At 42.1% G+C, this 18,393-nt stretch overlaps 1 protein-coding gene across 1 annotated transcript in view; it reads right to left on the bottom strand.

Moving 5' to 3' along the window:
• The window catches only part of rars2 (arginyl-tRNA synthetase 2, mitochondrial), a 61,733-nt gene that overhangs the window by 22,201 nt on the left and 21,139 nt on the right, over positions 1-18,393 (bottom strand). Inside the window, exons 6-11 of the mRNA XM_055636052.1 lie at positions 16,920-16,975; positions 14,811-14,894; positions 14,285-14,361; positions 9,890-10,048; positions 7,660-7,766; positions 2,443-2,538 (exon numbers count right to left, since the gene is read on the bottom strand). Coding sequence (XP_055492027.1) covers positions 2,443-2,538; positions 7,660-7,766; positions 9,890-10,048; positions 14,285-14,361; positions 14,811-14,894; positions 16,920-16,975 — 579 coding nt within the window. The remainder of the gene's footprint in view (positions 1-2,442; positions 2,539-7,659; positions 7,767-9,889; positions 10,049-14,284; positions 14,362-14,810; positions 14,895-16,919; positions 16,976-18,393) is intronic.

The raw sequence follows: 18,393 nt of genomic DNA, 5'->3' as shown, positions 1-18,393 counted from the left end.
TGACTCTAAACATTTAGACAGGTACATGGATAGGACAGGTTTAGAGAGATATGGGCCAAGTGCAGGCAGGTGGGACTAGTGTAGATAGTGTAGTGTAGATGTAGATAGACATTGGCAGGTGTGGACAAATTGGGCCGACGGGCCCGTTTCCACACTGACTGTTCAAAGTAAAGATGGAGCATTCAGGATGACATTGAGACTCATGTATTGGCTTCAGGAACCCATGGAGGTATTGCATAAAGAAGCATTCACCAGCCCACCCAGCCCACCACCACCTGCCCCACCTGTGCAAGTATTACCACGCTGGTCACATTAACCCACCTCAGAACTCCCAAAATCAGAGTGGAAATCATCCTTGATCAGAAGGGACTGCATGAGAAGATTTCCTATGTTAAATCAAAGGAGCAGAAATCTGCATAATACTAGCAAGGAATATTACAGCATTTAGTTAGTTAAACCCTTGACATTAATGTCCAAATATGAAGGCATGAACTTGAGGGAAACACCATTCCACCAATAGTAATATTGAAAATGACAATGCAGTAATTTCCACGCAGTTTCGGAAGGGACTGTGGGTAGGTCAGGGATCTGAAGTCCCTGGCAGATTAAAATTCTTGAGTTGGATGACTTATCAAAACCTACCTCCTCAGATCCACACCTGAAGTCAGCCTCCAACTAATTCATTTCACACCATGTGAAGTCAGAAACAGCCAAGAGCAGTAAATACATCACTAAATTCTGGCACCAGACAGCATCCCAGCCATAGTACTGAAAACCTGCATTCCATAACCAACTGTGCCTCCATCAAATGTTGCCATCTAACCGACATTGTGTAAAATTGTCCAGGGAGAAGTTCATAAATTCATAAGTACTTGGAGCAGATTTGTCCCGTTGAGTCTACTCCGCCATTCCATCCAGGCTGATCTAGTTTTCCCCTCAACCCTTTCCTCCTGCCTTCTCCACAGCCTTCTGTGGCAATTAATTCCACACATTCATTGCCCTCTCACTAAAGAAATTCTTCCTCATCTCCTTCCAAAAGGTCCGCCTTTTATTCTGAGGCCAAGGCATCTGATCCTAGACGCTCCCACTAGTGGAAACAATGATAGCACGAGAGGGTGCAGAGGAAGTTGCCGGGGATGTTGCCATAGCTGATGTATTAGGAATCTGAAAAGGGCCCATTTCAAATGCAAGGTGAACAAAATAAAGTCAGCAGTGTATAAAATTATGAGACGGGTGGGCAGGGTAAACAGAAAGACCCATTTCCCTTGCCACTCAGATTGGTAGGTGGAAGCATAGATTTAAGTTAACTGGTGTAAGGATGAGAGGTGGGTTGACATGGAATGATCTAGTTGAGTGTAGGTGTGGAATTCACAGCCTGTGCACGTGTTGGGGCAGAAACTAGCACGACATTGAAAAGGTACATGAAAGAGCACTTGAGGAGCCACCACATGCATGGCATATTAACTACATTTTATCCAGTATAGACATAGTGGACTAAACGTCTTCGGCTGGGCTTTAAGTCTCTCCAATTAGATGAGCTACAATTAGATTCACACAAAGGGTGGTGGATGTATGGAACAAGCTGCCGGAGGAAGTAGTTGAGGCAGTTACAATCTCAACGTTTAAGAAACATTTAAACAGGCACATGGATAGGACAGGTTTAGATGGATATCTGCCAAATGCAGGCAGATGGGACTAGCGCAGGTGGGACATGTTGGTTAATGTGGGCAAGTTGGGCTGAAGGGCCTGTTTCCACATTGTAAGACTCTATGACCTTTTCATAAATAGCTTGTAAAATGTAAAAATTAGCAATAATAAAATGGAAATCAAAATATTGCAGAGACTGGAAATCTGAAACAAAAACAGAACTAGCAGATCAGGCAGCATCTGTGGAAAATTATGCGGGATTAATGTTTCAGGTCAAAAGACCATCTGTTAAATCTGGGAAGAGAGAAAATAAATGGATTTTAAATTGCAGATAGATTCAGATTCAGATTCCGATTCAATTTTAATTGTCATTGTCAGTGTACAGAGACAACGAAATGCATTTAGCATCGACAACGAAATGCATTTAACATGCACATAAGATAGGGTGGGGCGGGGGGGGGAAACAGATAAACTGGACAAAGGAAATAACTCTAATAAGACGAGACCAGGATTGTCATAGATACAAACTGTAAATGAGGTCAACTGGTCAATGGGTTAGTGGAGGCAGTTATAAATTAAGCCATTCTCTACAGACTGAAGTCAGGCTAACACATGAACAAAGGAACATAAAATGGAAATCTACAGAAGAGAACAATGTATTGGCACAGCAATCATATGGTTCACTCAACTGCAGTGTGTCTGACATAGATAGCTGCCTGGATAACGAATTATGAGCTTTCAATCATTGCATTTACAGCAATTACAGTATTAAAAACATTGTTTTAAGATGCTCACCTCGTCAGGTAGAGAGATGTCCCATCACTTCGAACTACCTTGGCATAACTGGTCAGATCACCTTTTGGTGAAAGATCAACCACTCCAACTCCTTGCCTGTAGAGACAAAACAGGAGGTACTAAACATGCACAATGTTTTCATTCTTAACACACGTATAAATGTAGAACAAGGAAAAGCACCGCACAGCAGCCCACACCATCTCTGCCGAACATGACATCAAGCTAAACATAATCTCATCTCCTTTCCTTCACTAAAAGTCCATTAACCAGTTCCATAGTTGCAACGGTGGATCCCTCTTGGGCTCACACTGTCTTTAGCCAAGAATCAGCCTATTTGGGAACCTTCTTGTCCAAGGTCAACTGTTGCCGACCCCATTTTGGTGTGTTTTTTTTATTCTTGCTTCCCCCTCACCTCCCAATCAGTCACGATCTAAAACATCACCTATCCATTTTCTCAGAGATACTGTCTGACCCAATGAGCATTTTGTGTCTGCCTTTGGTATAAAAACATCTGCTGTTCCTTTTTATTACAGTATTCACCTTTGTTATAGCTGCTGAACAAAGGTTTTTTTACGACAAATGGAAACATTCACAGTTACAATATTTGCTATATTTAGACCAACGCAGTAGCAAGTGTAGCAATGTGAGAGGAACAGCAAACAAGGAAGCTGGAACATAATTTGTGATGAGATTGCTTGGCTGATTGCAGCCGACTGGATGTTCTTCACTTTATGCCAAATCATGATTATCCAGTGGAGCAGGGAAAGAGAATTTCACAATAAGGTTAGATATATATTTCCACACTTAATAGTATGGTAGACATTTAGAATGTTTACATTTGATGATATACAAGTTTTAATCGGATTTACATCTTAAATCAGAATTTGATAGATTTTTGTTAACCCACAGCTTTAAGGGTATGGAACAAATAGAGGAAAATGGAATTAGGCTTACGGATGTCAAATGCAGATTCAAATGATTGGATTTTATTGGAAAGCAGGACTTATTTCACAAGTTTATAAATTATAGGAGCAGAATTAGGCCATTCAACCCATCAAGTCTACTCCACCATTCAATCACGGCTGATCTATCATTCCCTCACAACTCTATTCTCCTGTCTTCTCCCCACAACTCCTGACACCCACGCTAATCAAACATTTATCAATCGCCACCTTGAAAATATTGCCTCCACAGCCTTCTGTGGCAATGAATTCCACAGATTCATCATCCTCTGACTAAAACAATTCTCCTTGTCTTCTTTCTAAAGGCACATCCTTTTATTCTGAGGCTATGGCCTCTGGTCGTAAACTCCCACCAGTGGAAACATCCTCTCCACATCCACTCTATCTAGGCTTTTCACCATTTGGTAAGTTTCAATGATATACCCCCTCATGCTTTTAGGATCTGAATTGCCATCCTAAATGGCACAGCATTTGTTAACTTTTAACATAGAAACACAGTCATATAAATATGACCATCAAATATATATATATACCAGTCTCATTTACCAACTCTTGGTCATAGCCTTTATGCCTTGGTGATTCAAGTGTTCATCTAGAAATGTTTTAAATGTTGAATGAATTGCTGCTTCCTTCTCAGGCAAACTCCAACCATCCTCTGGAAGAAAATAAAATCTTTATATCCTATCTAAACCTCTTATTCTTTACCTTAAATCTATGCCCTCTGTATATATACACCTCTGCTTTGGGAAAGATTTATGATTGACTACCCTGTTGGAATAAGTGGTTATAGAGTGAAACAGTGTAGAAACGGGCCCTTTGGCACAACTTGCCCACACCGGCTATCATGTCCCAGCTACACTAGTCCCACCTGCCAGCATTTGATCCATATCCTTCCAAACCTGTCCTAACATTTAACTGCTTCTTAAATGTTGGGATTGTCCCTGCTTCAACTCCTCTGGCAGCTTGTTCCATATATCCACCATTCTTTGAGAGAAAAAGCTACCCCTCAGGTTCCTATTAAACCATTCCCCCAAAAACCTATATCCCTTGCTCCTCGATTCACCTACTCTGGGCAAGAGACTCTGTGCTTCTACCCGATCTATTCCTCTCATGATCTTATACACCTCTATAAGGTCGCCCCTCATCCTCTTGCGCTCAAAGGAATAGAGTCCCAGCCTACTCAACCTCTTCCTAGACCCTCTAGTCCTGGCAACATCCTCGTAAATCTTCTCTTTTTCTTAAATCTTCCCTTCTTCCTTCCTTCTCCCCGCCACCCACTATCAGTCTGAAGAAGGGTTTCGGCCCGAAACGTTGCCCCTTTTCCTTCGCTCCATGGATGCTGCTGCACCCGCTGAGTTTCTCCAGCATTTTTGTGTACCTTCTCTTTACCCTTTCCAGCTTGACAACATATTTCCTATAACACTGTGTCCAGAACTGAACACAATACTCTAGATGTGACCTCACTAACATCTTATACAATTGTAACATGACCTCCCAACTTCTATACTCAGATGATACTAAGATAGGTGGTGTTGTGGATAATGAAGTAGATTTCCAAAGTCTACAGAGAGATTTAGGCCATTTGGAAGAATGGGCTGAAAGATGGCAGATGGAGTTTAATGCTGATAAGTGTGAGGTGCTACATCTTGGCAGGACAAATCAAAATAGGACGCACATGGTAAATGGCAGCGAATTGAGGAATGCACTTGAACAGATGGATCTAGGAATAACTGTGCATAGTTCCCTGAAGGTGGAATCTCATGTATATAGGGTGGTAAAGAAAGCTTTTGGTGTGTTAGCCTTTATAAACCAGAGCATTGAGTATAGAAGTTGGGATGTAATGTTAAAATTGTACAAGGCATTGGTGAGACCAATTCTGTAGTATGGTGTACAATTTTGGTCGCCCAATTATAGGAAGGATGTCAACAAAATAGAGAGAGTACAGAGGAGATTTACTAGAATGTTGCCTGGGTTTCAGCAACTAAGTTACAGAGAAAGGTTGAATAGAAAAGTTAGGTCTTTATTCTTTGGAGCGCAGAAGGTTAAAGGGAGACTTGATAGAGGTCTTTAAAATGATGAGAGGGATCGACAGAGTCGACGTGGATAACCTTTTTCCATTGAGAGTAGGGAAGATTCAAACAAGAGGACCTGACTTCAGAATTAAGGGACATAAGTTTAGGGGTAACATGAGGGGGAACTTCTTTACTCAGAGAGTGGTAGCTGTGTGGAATGAGCTTCCAGCGGAAGTGGTGGAGGCAGGTTCGATTTTATCATTTAAAAATAAATTGGATAGGTATATGGATGGGAAGGGAATGGAGGGTTATGGCCTGAGTGCAGGTAGATGGGACTAGTGGAAAATAAAAGTGTTCGGCACGGACTTGTAGGGCCGAATGGCAGCCGGAAGCGCAGCGCTCGCAGACGGCGCACAAAAGCGCTGACACCCGCTGCTCGGGACCGACGCGCTTCCCCAATCGGTGCAGATCACTGTCATGTGGCGCAAAGAGACAAACTGTGCAGCATAGATCCTATAGCTCCGCTACAGCTCCGCTATAGGATATTTGCTGTGCAGAGACTGAAGACAGCGTGAGAATTCTGTCTTCAGCGTGAGGGCATGAGAATTGGCTGAAATGCGCGAGTGTCACGCTCAAAGCGTGAGAGTTGGCAGTCCTGATACACATGACAATAATAAATCTCAACCTAAAGTCTTTTTCAGGATGAATCAACATTGCCTTGCTACTTTGTAATTTATTTTAGATTGCAACTTTGTTTACCAGTTCAGGAAAAGAGCCTCTACCCCAGTGGTTCCCAACCTTTTTTTGGCCTTGCCCCACCTAATCACCTCTAAAATCCTGATGCCCCCCCCCCCCATGTGGTGATATATAATTTTGATAGCATTGATAGATTTTAGTACCTCATTAAGTACAGGAGAAATATTTTTCGACAGTAAGCTCTCTCTATGAATAACACAGTGCACAAGAAGCATTTCCGGATTCTCATCTTTCATCAATTTTAAGCAGCCATTTTTCTTGCCCATCATAACAGGAGCACCATCAGCTGCACAAGATGTTGTTTTCCATTGGTATATTATTGACATCTAAGTAGTGTTTTAGTTTATTATATATATATCAGTGGCGGTAGCAGTGGTCTCTAACGATTTGCAGAATAACATTTCTTCAATTGCCCCCCTTAAAAATCAAATTGCCCCCCTGTGGGGTGAACGCCTCACGTTGGGAACCACTGCTCTACCCTATGAATTTGATTTTATCTTTTCCTTCTGACGGGATGCACCTCAGTCTGGTGCAGCAACTGCTCTGCTCTCGAGTGCTTGAACCTGCAGGGAGTGGTGAACGCCGATCAGTCCGTCAGATGCTTGTCACTTCCTTCCATCGAGTCCATCTTCATGCCGCCTCAGGCAGGCTGGAAGTAAACTCGAGCATAGATGCCTCCCAGGCCATTTCCTTTTCTCTTTTCTATATCCTAGAAGGTGGTACAGAACCTTAAAAACTCTTGACGTCCAGACCCATGAAGAGCATCTTCTCTACTGCCATCAGATCCCTGAACTTTGCAGGGTCTGCCATCGGACCCCTGACCCCCAGGTCTTTCACACCTCATTCCCAGTTGTCCAGCCATGCACACTTACTCCTAACTCTTCCTCATTTGGCTATTCCATTATTGCATTTTAGTACCTTTTCTGCACCACTTTTGATTGCACTAAAATCTTGCACTATTTAACTGTTTTGCACTGGTTATATTTATTTCTGTATGTATCATTATTATGTTATACTGTTTACTCTGTGAGCTTCATGCAAACATGAAATTTCATTCCACCCTGACAATATGATGATAAACTCATCTGAATCTGTCTGAGCCAGATGTCTTTGGTTATGATTTTCGACTTCAGAGATACAGCGTGGAAAGAGGCTATTCGGCCCACCATGTCCGCATCAATCACCCCTTACACCAGCACTATCCGAAACATTAGGGACAATTTACTTTTTTTTTTTTTTAAAACCCAAGTCAATTAACCTGCAAAGCTGAACGTCTTTGGAGTGTGAGAAGAATCCTGCGCACCCGGAGAAAACCCACACGGTCACAGGGAGAATGTACAGACTCCACACAGCCAGCACCCGTAGTCAGGATCTAACCTGTGCTGTAAGATAGATCCACAGCTGTGCCACCGTGCCGCCCTATGATTCAACTATTTTTTTTATAAAACTGATCTTTATAAATTGTAACCATTAAAATCTAACCTTACTTTGCTTTCTTGAGCAGTCCTCTCTGATCAATCATCTGCACGAGTTCTTGTGCTTTGACATGGTACAAGGATTCTCCAGAGTACTCATCGAAACGCACACCAAGCCGCTTTTGGAACAGGTACAACATTTAAAAATTAGATAAACTTCAATGATAACTGTTCAATTGAAACTTGTAATAAAATGCACTACAATTCAGGCTTGATCAAAAACAATATGCATCAATCATTTCAAAAAGTATTTAACCGTGTAAATCAACATTCATTATTGTTCAATGTTTAGGATGAGAAAACCTCAGTGGCATTGTTAAGATAAAAATCAGATGGTTCAATAGTACTTTATTGTCACAGGTACCAAGCAAGAGTGAAATTCATTTCTGAATAAGGCTCAGTACAAGTATCACTAAACGTAAGCACAGATATATCTCAGATAGAATACTAGTGTATAGCAGTAGTACTCCGAGTCAGTATAAAGAGTCACCAGATTTGACACAATTTTCTAGTCACTGTTGTTCTAAGTGCAGGGTTCTTGACTTGACCATGAAGGCCTGTTGTCCTGGCGGTGTTGCAGGGCCAGCCTGGCTAACCTCCACTGCAGGCCGTGTCTGGCCCATGCACTCAGCCTCTTGGAGTGGTGCCGAGTCCAGCCGAGACTCCAGTGGCCCACTCCACCATCAAGGCAGTGCACTTCCTCCCACAGCCAGTCTGCTTACTGGCCCTCTGTCCGAGTCCATCCTCTGTGGGCGGGCGGGAGGCGCCTTCTTGGTGGGTTCACGGTGCGGCTCCTCGCTCCACAGTGACATTTCATCACAGCCTATATAAAGGTCACAGACCTAAAACTTTCTCTGTTTTCAGTTACAGAGCTGTCACCTGACCTGCTGGGGACTTCCCTGTTTTTACACCAGGACCTTTTCTTTGGTGAACAATGCTCCTCCTTTGTGAACTAATTTATCCCAGGCTTTAGTTTTTTTTAATTTACCAATACATTAACCGTATAAGTTAATCTTTGACTCTTAAATGGGTCATCCATTGCACTGAGATTATTCCAGGTTGGCACCTAAAATTATGCAGCAGAGGCCAACCTGACCAAGCCTGATGTTATGAGAGGTCTGGGCAGAGAGAACAAGAGACTCGGACAAGGCAAATCCTACACATGCCAACAATTCTCCGATACTCAGTGAGGAAACACTGCCTGCGCCCACTTCTCTTTCCCAGCTTTCTCTCCCCTACCACGATCAACCTGAATGAGGGACCCAACCCGAAACATTGCATATCTATGTCCTCTAGAGATGATTCATAACCTGCTGAGTTACTCCAACACTTTGTTCAATGCATGATTCCAGCAACTGCAGTTCCTTATGTCGAGGGGAAATACTGATGTCTGCTTTGCAACAGTTGTCTCCATTACCTTTTTCATTAGATTGAATCGTTACACATGGACATGATTAATACCTTCATTTTTATTTATAAAATTGTAGCCGCATTTTAACTTTGTTGTCCGAGCTATTGAAGGGAATTTTCTTTAACACCTATATAACGGGCTGAAATCTTAACTGCTTAAACAAATTGTGACTGCACCATTTTTACTCGAGTCTCACTCGTTGAAAGAAGCACTAGAAGGAACAATACATAACATTTAAATGCTATAAAAATCGAATTTCTATAGAATTAATTGGATATCAGGCGAATACAGGACTGTAACACAAATCATAAGTTATGGAATCTATATTATATCTGCAAGTAGTTTTGTTGATGTGCTTTTGAGAACATTTTATATTATAAATTCCTACTCACTAGGGACAATTTACAATTCTTGTTTACCGGAGCCAATTAATCTATGAACCTGTACGCCTTTGGAGTGTGGGAGAAAAGCCGGAGCACTAGGAGAAAACCCACAAGGTCACAGTGCGAACATATAAACTCCATACAGGCAGCACCCATGGTCAGGATCGAACCCGGGTCGCTGGCCCAGTAAGGCAGCAACTATCGCTGCGCGACTGTGCCACCCTTCTTTCCTGTCGTTTGTGATGGTCAAGGCCAATGTAAGTAAAAGTCTGAAGAAGGGTCTCGACCCTAAACATCACCTATTCCCTTTCTTCAGAGATGCTGCCTGATCTGCTCAGTTACTCCAGCTATTTGTGTACCTTCGGTGTAAACCAGCATCTGCAGTTCCTTCCTACACTAAAAATACAAATTTCCCTTATCAGCGCAGTAATAGTTCACAATTTCTCACCTGATAGGTTTTCTCATATTCTTCAATGCTTATAGTCTTAAAGTGCTGCCATAATGCCAAGGTCTGTTTATCCCCACATTCCAGCTTTTTGAAAAACTCTTGGGCTGCCCTTTGGATGTCTTCACGGGCCTCCGCCAGTCTGCTCACTTCAACATAAATCTGCAAATTCACATTCAAGAGTTCAGTATTAATAAACCAGCTGAATAACTTTTGTAAAATTTATAACCCACTGCTTGCGACAATTTATCAGATCTTTGCATTTGACAATTTACCTCCACTGAACAGAATAATTATCTCTTTCATGTGAAAAGCCTTTTCAAAGTTCCAACAACATTTGATAGAATTTCCCATTTTTCAGGAAAGAAGAATTCCTGTTTTCCGATAAAAAAAGTAGTGGAAACATTTCCCACTTACCCCTCTCCAATAAGTAACTTCCTATCAGTTAAAATAACAAAAGATTGCAGACCAAGATTAGAGAAATGTTTACTGACCACAAAACCATCATCTTCACCCCGTACACTAGCACTATCCTACACACTGGGGACAATTTTTATAATTTTACTGATGCCAATTAACCTCCAAACCTGTACATCTTCCGAGCGTGGGAGGAATTCAGAGCACCCGGTCCACTCCCATGCGGTCACAGAGAGAACGTACAAACACTGTACAGGTAACACAGTAGTCAGGATTGAACCCAAGTCTCTGCCGCTGTTAAGGCAACAACCTTAGTGTTGCGCTAACTTTTGGTCCTTCTTATTTCAATAATATGGTGCTCAGGAGATCATATCTAGAGTATTTTGTACATCTCTCTACCCAAGGAAGGATAGAGATAATAGGGGAAGTTCACCGTGTTGGTTTGCTAGGTAGATTGCTGGGACAGTGAGATCGTTGTATGAGGAGATATTAAATCTACCAAACAGTCTGCCCTGTGCCCAAATTTGTACTCTATGAGTTTTGAAGATTGAGAAGCGATCTCAAGGAAACAAATGAACTTTCAAGGGGCTTGACAGGATGAATGAGGGCATGATGTATGCTTAGCCTGGGGTGTCTTCAACCATGAGTTATAGTACCAAAATAAGGCACTCACAGCCAAGACAGGCATCTAGCCTGCATCCATCCTGTCAGGCCTCTTGAGAATATTGTATGCTTCAATGAGATGAGCAGGAGGCAACACCCTGATTATCACCCTGGTGGTAGAAAATCTTTGCATTTTTCTACCTAAAACAGCTGTGTTTTAGTTCAATTGATGAATGTACACAAGACTTCGTAGAGTTGTGAACATTAAGGGCATAAAAGGATATGGAGTTTGTTCAGGTAAGTGGCAGAGGTAAGAGTCTGAAGAAGGGTCCCAACCTGAAGCTTCACCAATCCATGTCCTCCAAGAATGCTGCTTAACCCACTAAGTTACTCCAACACTGTTATTTTTTGACAGACGTAATAGTCCAGCTATGACCTTATTAATTGCTTTGAGAGGCCACTCATTTATCTTTTAAGGTCACAACAATAAATTTGTTTTCCTGAATGTTTGCTGCATATAATCTATCCATTGAACACTGCTTCTGTTCACACTAGTGACCATATAGGCCATTTGAGATCCAATCTCTGGAATTTACTTTCAGAAATCCTGACTTCCCCACAGACCTCTTCCGATAGGAAATTTCTTATAACCTATTTGCATTTTCAAACATTGGGTCCTACCCCAAACCCCACCCCTTTCTAATATCATCTTCTTTGGCTCAAGACCATTTCTTTCCCTCTCCCCTATCTGACGTTTCAGTTTCATAGACGTCTTTCCATATAATGCACATACTGGTCTTATTGTAAGCAGATGCAAATTGCTGGAGTAACTCAGCGGGACAAGCAGCATCTCTGGAGGTAACATTTCGGGTCGAGACCCTTCTTCAGACTGATGCGAGGGGAGTGGGCGGGACAGAGATTGAATGTAGTTGGAGAATGTAGGGGACGGATAATTGGGATGGGAGGGAAAGCAAGGGCTATTTGAAGTTAGAGAAGTCAATGTTCATGCCACTGGGGTGTAAGCAGTAAATTTGTAGATGGATGCAGGCTAGATGCCCGTCTTGGTTGTGAGTGCCTTATTTATGTACTATAATTCACGGTTGAAGACACCCCAGGCTAAGCATACATCATGCCCCCATTCATTCTGTCAAGCGGTAATACCCAAGCAAAATATGAGGTGCTGTTCCTCCAATTGCCGCTGGTCCTCACTCCGACAATGGAGGAGGCCCAGGATAGAAAGGTCAGATTGGGAATTGGAGGGGGAGTTTAGGTCTCTCCCCGGCCATCCTTCTGGTCTTATTGTAATCCGACTATTCATGTTAGTACAGGGAATTCTAGTTTCAAATCAGATAACCTGCTAGACATTTCATAAATTATCCGATTAAGTAATTGACCGTAGGTATAGACTTCACAAAATACTTCATTCAATTACAGCTCTCATTTCTGGCCCTGAATAAACCATCTTGCAAAATCATTTAAAACCTCATTTACAATATTTTTCTTGCAAAAATATATGCATACTCCTACTCTCAAGGTTCACCTATGATGCGAGTTCATTACACAAATTGTCACTTTCAAGGGGTGAGATTGGGAACAAAAAAAATCAACCAAACGAAAGCTTATTGTGCCATATAAACCAAAACACTTGCTTTGGAATGGAGGAATCATGACACCAACAGGATGATCTGTGTTCTGGCTGAAAGTGAATTATATTCTCTGTGCACCCTTATAACAAAGGTATTACACTGATAAACTGATCTGGATTCATGGTTTTATTTGATCAAGACATGATAATTTTTCAAGTTTATTACCGTATTTCCTGTGACGGTCCCTGGGGGGTTAGGCCACTCCTTGGGTCATCCTACAGTTGGCGGCGCGACTCACCCGTTGCAGCGGCCCCTTCAGCCCTTTTTTAATTTTGTGTCTAGTTAAATGTAGTGCTGGTGTTTTTTAATACTGGTTTTAAATGTGTATATGTGGGGGGCAGGGGAAAGGGGGAAACCGTTTAAAATCTCTTCCCTGTACGGGAGACCCAACCTTTTCCCTGTCGGGTCTCCGTTATCGTTGGGGCCTAGTACCGTGGAGCAGCCTCCAAACTGAACGACCCGGGGGATCGGGAGACTGCGGAGCTGCGGACTACTCACCATCGTGGGGCTGGCCGGCCTCGGAGCGTGGGGAGCGGCGGTGACTCGCTGCTGCGACTCGACTCCTGGGGCTCGGAGGCTCCAGCAACGCAGCCGCAGGTCCGGTGGACTGTCGGGGTATCGGGAGCTCGCGGGTCCGGTTGAGGAGACCGCATCCCGGAGCTCCCGCAACGCGACTTCTCCAGCCCGTGTCGCGGGGTTGGAACGACCCGGAGCGGGGTCGAACATCGCCCGGCGAGGCTTCATGGCCGTGGGACATTACAGTGCCCGCCGGGGGCTCCAACACTGTGACTTTTAAACCAGGAGCGGGGCTGTAAATCGCCCGGCACGGGCCTAAAATGGCAGTGGAACTTAGCATCGCCCGCCTGGGGCTTGGACATCGGGAGAGACATGGAGAACAGGGGAGAGAAAATACTTTGCCTTCCATCACAGTGGGTTCACTGTGATGGATGTCTGTGTGAATTAAATTGTGTGTATGTCGGTAGGTAATTGTCTTTGTTTGTATGGCTGTGGAAACGGAATTTCATTTGAGCCTCACTGAGTCTGCCCACGAGGTTTCCCGGGTCCTGCTCATGGGCGTTCTGTGTGTTTGTCATGATTCATTAAAACGACTTCTGAACCTGCCTGGCTGGCGTCTGGTCTTTTCCTGACCTCATCCAGGCCACTATACTTCTACATGTACTTTAGATATGGTCGTTAACTCGGCTTTCCACGCCAATTTGTTATCCCACATTACAAAGTATGTACAACCACTTTGTAATAAACTGTAATAGTAAAAGTGATTATTTTATGCATGTTGGTGGTGCAAAGTTTACTTTGTGCCCTTCCCACAAATTATCTGATGTTTGATTGCTCAACACTCTCTAATGTACACACTTTCCTATTATGTTCTTAATTAAGGAGGTCAAGTACTAACTTTTTGATGTGTAACTCTATGTTCAGTTTTGAATGATCTTTTGGGAGGAGTTGAGCAGCTATTGATCTTTGTGCATCTAATCCTTTGATTAATACGGAACATATCTGCATTAAAAATAAGACCTGTGACAATTTTGCAATATGCCAGTTTATCTCCACATCTTACCATTCTACACTTGATTGCAATTCTCAACTTCAATATCTTTTACATAGTAATGTATGCTGTACAGATTTTCTGCATCAACAATAATCTAAGGTTTGTTGAAAACAATATTGTTCCTCAGTAATTCTATGTTCACATTTTTATAGCTTTACTTACCTCAAAAAGATGCTGCAAGGGATTTGCATTAAGCTTCTCTTCTGAACCAAACATCTGAAATCCTGCTCCTAGTAATCCTGAATTGATGAACAAAGATTTAAGAACGGTTATTGTTTTTTTTTTTAAATGCCACAATCATGATGCAAAACATCATAGGGGCAGAAAATACCCCAATGTCACTGAATCATCTCATTCAACTCAACTGAAAGCAGCCCGTATTTTCTGTTGTTTCTATTAGCTGGGATACCCACGTCACAAGGAGAACTGGTTTGTATCCATGACTTCAGATCAGTTGCTCCTGTCACCTACACAGGCAAGGAGCACGCTAATATTAGCCCTGGAAGAGACGAACATTTACAAGCAAAGGCTAATTACCTCAGTACCCGAAGGAAAATGTAGGGCGTGGTAATTGCCTGACTCCTATTAATATTGCACAATTAGTTCAAATACATGTAAAAATATGACTTCGGGGAGTGCAAATATTGGTTAAAATAAATACATACTCTTCCATACACACGGCACTTACCAAACTGCAAGCCCCAATCGCCGAGGTAGTTGATCCTGATCACATCATCTCCCAAAGCTTGCTTTAGGTTAGCTATGAAGTTGCCTAAGAAAACAGCACAATACAGTCATAAATATATTTCTGAGATGTGATGAGTGATTGACTGTTAACAGTATTTTTCCCAGGGTAGAGAATCCTAATACGCGAGGGCATAGACACAAGGTGAGAAGGGAGAGATTTAAAGGGCCTGTCCCACTGCACAAGCTAATTCAAGAGATCTCCCGAGTTTCCCCCGATTCGAACTCGGAGAATTACGATACTAGCCGCTCATAGGTACTCGGGGCTCTCGTGGACATTTTTCAACATGTTGAAAAATCTTCACGAGTCTTCACAAGCTTACCGCGTTTCCCCGAGTACCTGCCGTTAGCGTTACCAGCCACTAAGACACATCCCCGAGCTCCGACGTACCCACTATGTACATTCTACGTGCTTACCACAAGTTATATATATATATATTTTTTAAACTGGGGAGAGCTCTTGAATTACCTCTTACAGAGGGACAGGCCCTTAAGAGGGACCTTTTATCACTTAGACAGTAGTCTGCATCTGGACTAAGTTGCCAGAAGGAGCTATAGAAACAAATACAATTATGACTTTTAAAAGAAGTTTGGACAGATATATGAAGAGGAATGGTTTAGTGGGCTATGGAACAAAAATAGGCAAATGGGATTAGCCCAGTATGCCAACTTGGTTGACATGTACACGATGGGCCGAAGGGCCCGTTTCCTTTCTGTGACATGTCTCAAAATTAATATTGACTTATTATCTTTACACCTGTTATTTGTAGATCAATTTTGATATCTATAATCTTGAGAAGCTTTTCACTTCTCACCTAGGCAGTAGGAAGCAAACTTGACTAAAAGTTGCCAAACAGTTCTGGCCTTGGTCTTGGCTCTGGTAGAGCCATTATCTACATATTAAAAGGTCTCAGTTTCTAGGCTTGCACTTAGGTCATGAATACATAAGCCAGTGACGTGTAAATAGTTCATAAGTTAGAAGCATAATTAGGCCATTCGACCCATCAAATCTACTCCACCAATCAATCATGGCTGATCTAACTTTCCCTCTCAACCCCATCTTCTGACTTCTCCCCGACACACGTACTAATTAAGAATCTGTCAATCTCCGCCATAAAAATATCCATCGACTTAGCCTCCACAGCTGTGTGTGGCAATGAATTCCACAGATTCACCACCCTCTGACTAAAGAAATCCCCCCTCATTTCCTTTCTAAAGGAACGTCCTTTTATTCTGAGGCTATGGCCTCTGGTCCTAGACTCTCCCACTACCAAAAGGAAAGAGTGAGAGAGGAAAGACTGCAGGGAGTATGCATTTACCTGAAGAGTAAAATGTTCAAATCATTGGGTTATAAAGGCTACCCAAGCAGAATACAATGTATTCAGCCATGATCACATTGAATGGCGGTGCTAGCTTGAAGGGCCGAATGGCCTACTCCTGCACCTATTGTCTATTGTCTATATTGTCGATTGTCTATTAGACTAGTCTATGTTTAGCTTCATCCTGGCTGTGGAAAAGGCCAAGGACTGACAGGTCAGAGTGCGACGGGAAGGGAAGTTGAAATGGCATGGACCAGAAGGTCAGGATGGTCAAGGCATGAGGAGATGAGTTCAGTGGGGTGAGAACAGGCAGATGTGCGGGCCTACCAGAACAGTGCAGATGCCCAGACTAACAATCCTGAGACCAGAGTTCAAATTCTATCATGGCAACTATGGAATTCAAATACAGTTAATAATCTGGAATCTAAAAAGTTAGTGTTAATGACGGCCACAAAACAGCTAAAGGCTATTATGAAAATACACATCTGATTCAGGAAGGAAATCTGCCATCCTCCCCTGGCATTGCCCATGTATGATTGTAGACCAGGCTTGTGGTTGATTCTTAAATATCCTCTCAAATGGCCTGGCAAGCCAAGCCATTCAGTTCAAGGGAAATTGGGGATGGGTGATAAATGTTGGCCTTACGTGCAATGCTCAGGTACCGAAAAACGACTAAACATTTTTTAAATCTGATGTTTTTAGTTTAGGATTAGCAAAGGACACAAAATATTCACCTATGATTGTTGAACGCAAATGTCCTGCATGAAATTTTTTCGCAATATTTGGTGAACTGTAAAAAAAATAGAGAAACGTAATGTTAACATTACTCAACCTTCCCCCTGAGATTTGAAGACCTATCCCAAACTATTCAAGATGAACCAGAGTTAAATTTGATTATGAGTCTTACAACGTGGAAATAGGCCCTTCGGTCCAATTTGACCACATCCAAGTCCCTTCTACACGTCCCACCTGCCTGCATTTGATCCTCTTTTGCAGCTACGGGTAGCCTTGCAGGTACAGAGAAAGATGACTCCAGTCATTGAAGACCAATATCTCAGCACCAGGCCATTGCTGCATGTACAATTGATTCACCAATGACCTCAGCTCAACCTAGAGGACAGACATGGGGATTTGCACTGTCAATTTGTCAAGCAATTTGTGTCCATATGCAGCAAGATCTGGCATAAACCTGAACTGGACTAGTCAACGAAATACACACGTGGACGGAAGCAGGTTAGAACAGGTGATCTTGCGATGTGTAGCTCACAGTCCACCTCTCTGAAGCCAGTACACCAGCTTAAAGGCATGAATTTAAGCAAGATCTTGGAATACTCTTCCCTTAATCTAAAAGGTTCTACTGCAAGAATATGGTGGAAGCCAAACATCAGCCAAGTGAAAGCAAACTGAGCTTCCAATAATTATTAATTCTCTCTCCAATATCAGCTTCAAATCTTATTCACTTTTTACGGAACTTCGCGGATGACTGAAAAGCCTTACAGCCCAAACTCATTATAATCTGATGTAGAAATTTATCATTGGTGAAGTTCTTTTTTTTTTTTTTTTTTTTTAAATTGTAAGGTTTGGGTTATTTTTATTTTAATTTTTTATTATTTTTTTTTTAAATTAGTACAATAATGTAGTACATAGGTACCTAATACATAATGAGATAATACAGTTCATGTGCAACTTCTTTTTTCAAATTTAGCAGAATAGAATAGAAAATGAGAGTAGTCAAGATGGAGGAGAGAAGAATATCCTAAGCCGTAGTGTTGGTTCGTGAGATAGTAAAGAAAACCCAAAGAAAAGGTAGAAGGAGATAGAGTAGAAAATAGAGAAGAAAAAAAGACAGAGAGACAGAAAGGAAATAAAAATAAAGAGATTGAGAGAGATATACCTATTTAATATCTTTATCCACCCTTGTGAAGTTCTATACAATCGATATTCAATAGATCTATTGGTATTCTGAACCTGGAGTTCAGAGTAATAAAAACCTAACTTAAGTATTCTTAGCAAAATAAATGATTCATAAAGCCAGCTGAGCGGTGATTTTACAGAGATGTTTAAGATCATGAGGGGAATAGATAAAGTGAATGTACATAGTTTAGCTTAGTTATGTTTAAAGATACAGCACGGAAACAGGGCCTTCGGCCCAGAGTCTACGCCGACCAGCGATCCCCAAACATTCGCACTATCAGATTTACAATCTTT

Source organism: Leucoraja erinacea, chromosome 5, assembly GCF_028641065.1.
Source record: "Leucoraja erinacea ecotype New England chromosome 5, Leri_hhj_1, whole genome shotgun sequence".
Lineage (NCBI taxonomy): Eukaryota > Metazoa > Chordata > Chondrichthyes > Rajiformes > Rajidae > Leucoraja > Leucoraja erinaceus.
Note: the sequence above shows the minus strand (reverse complement) of the source record. Positions and strands in the feature narration are given on the sequence as shown.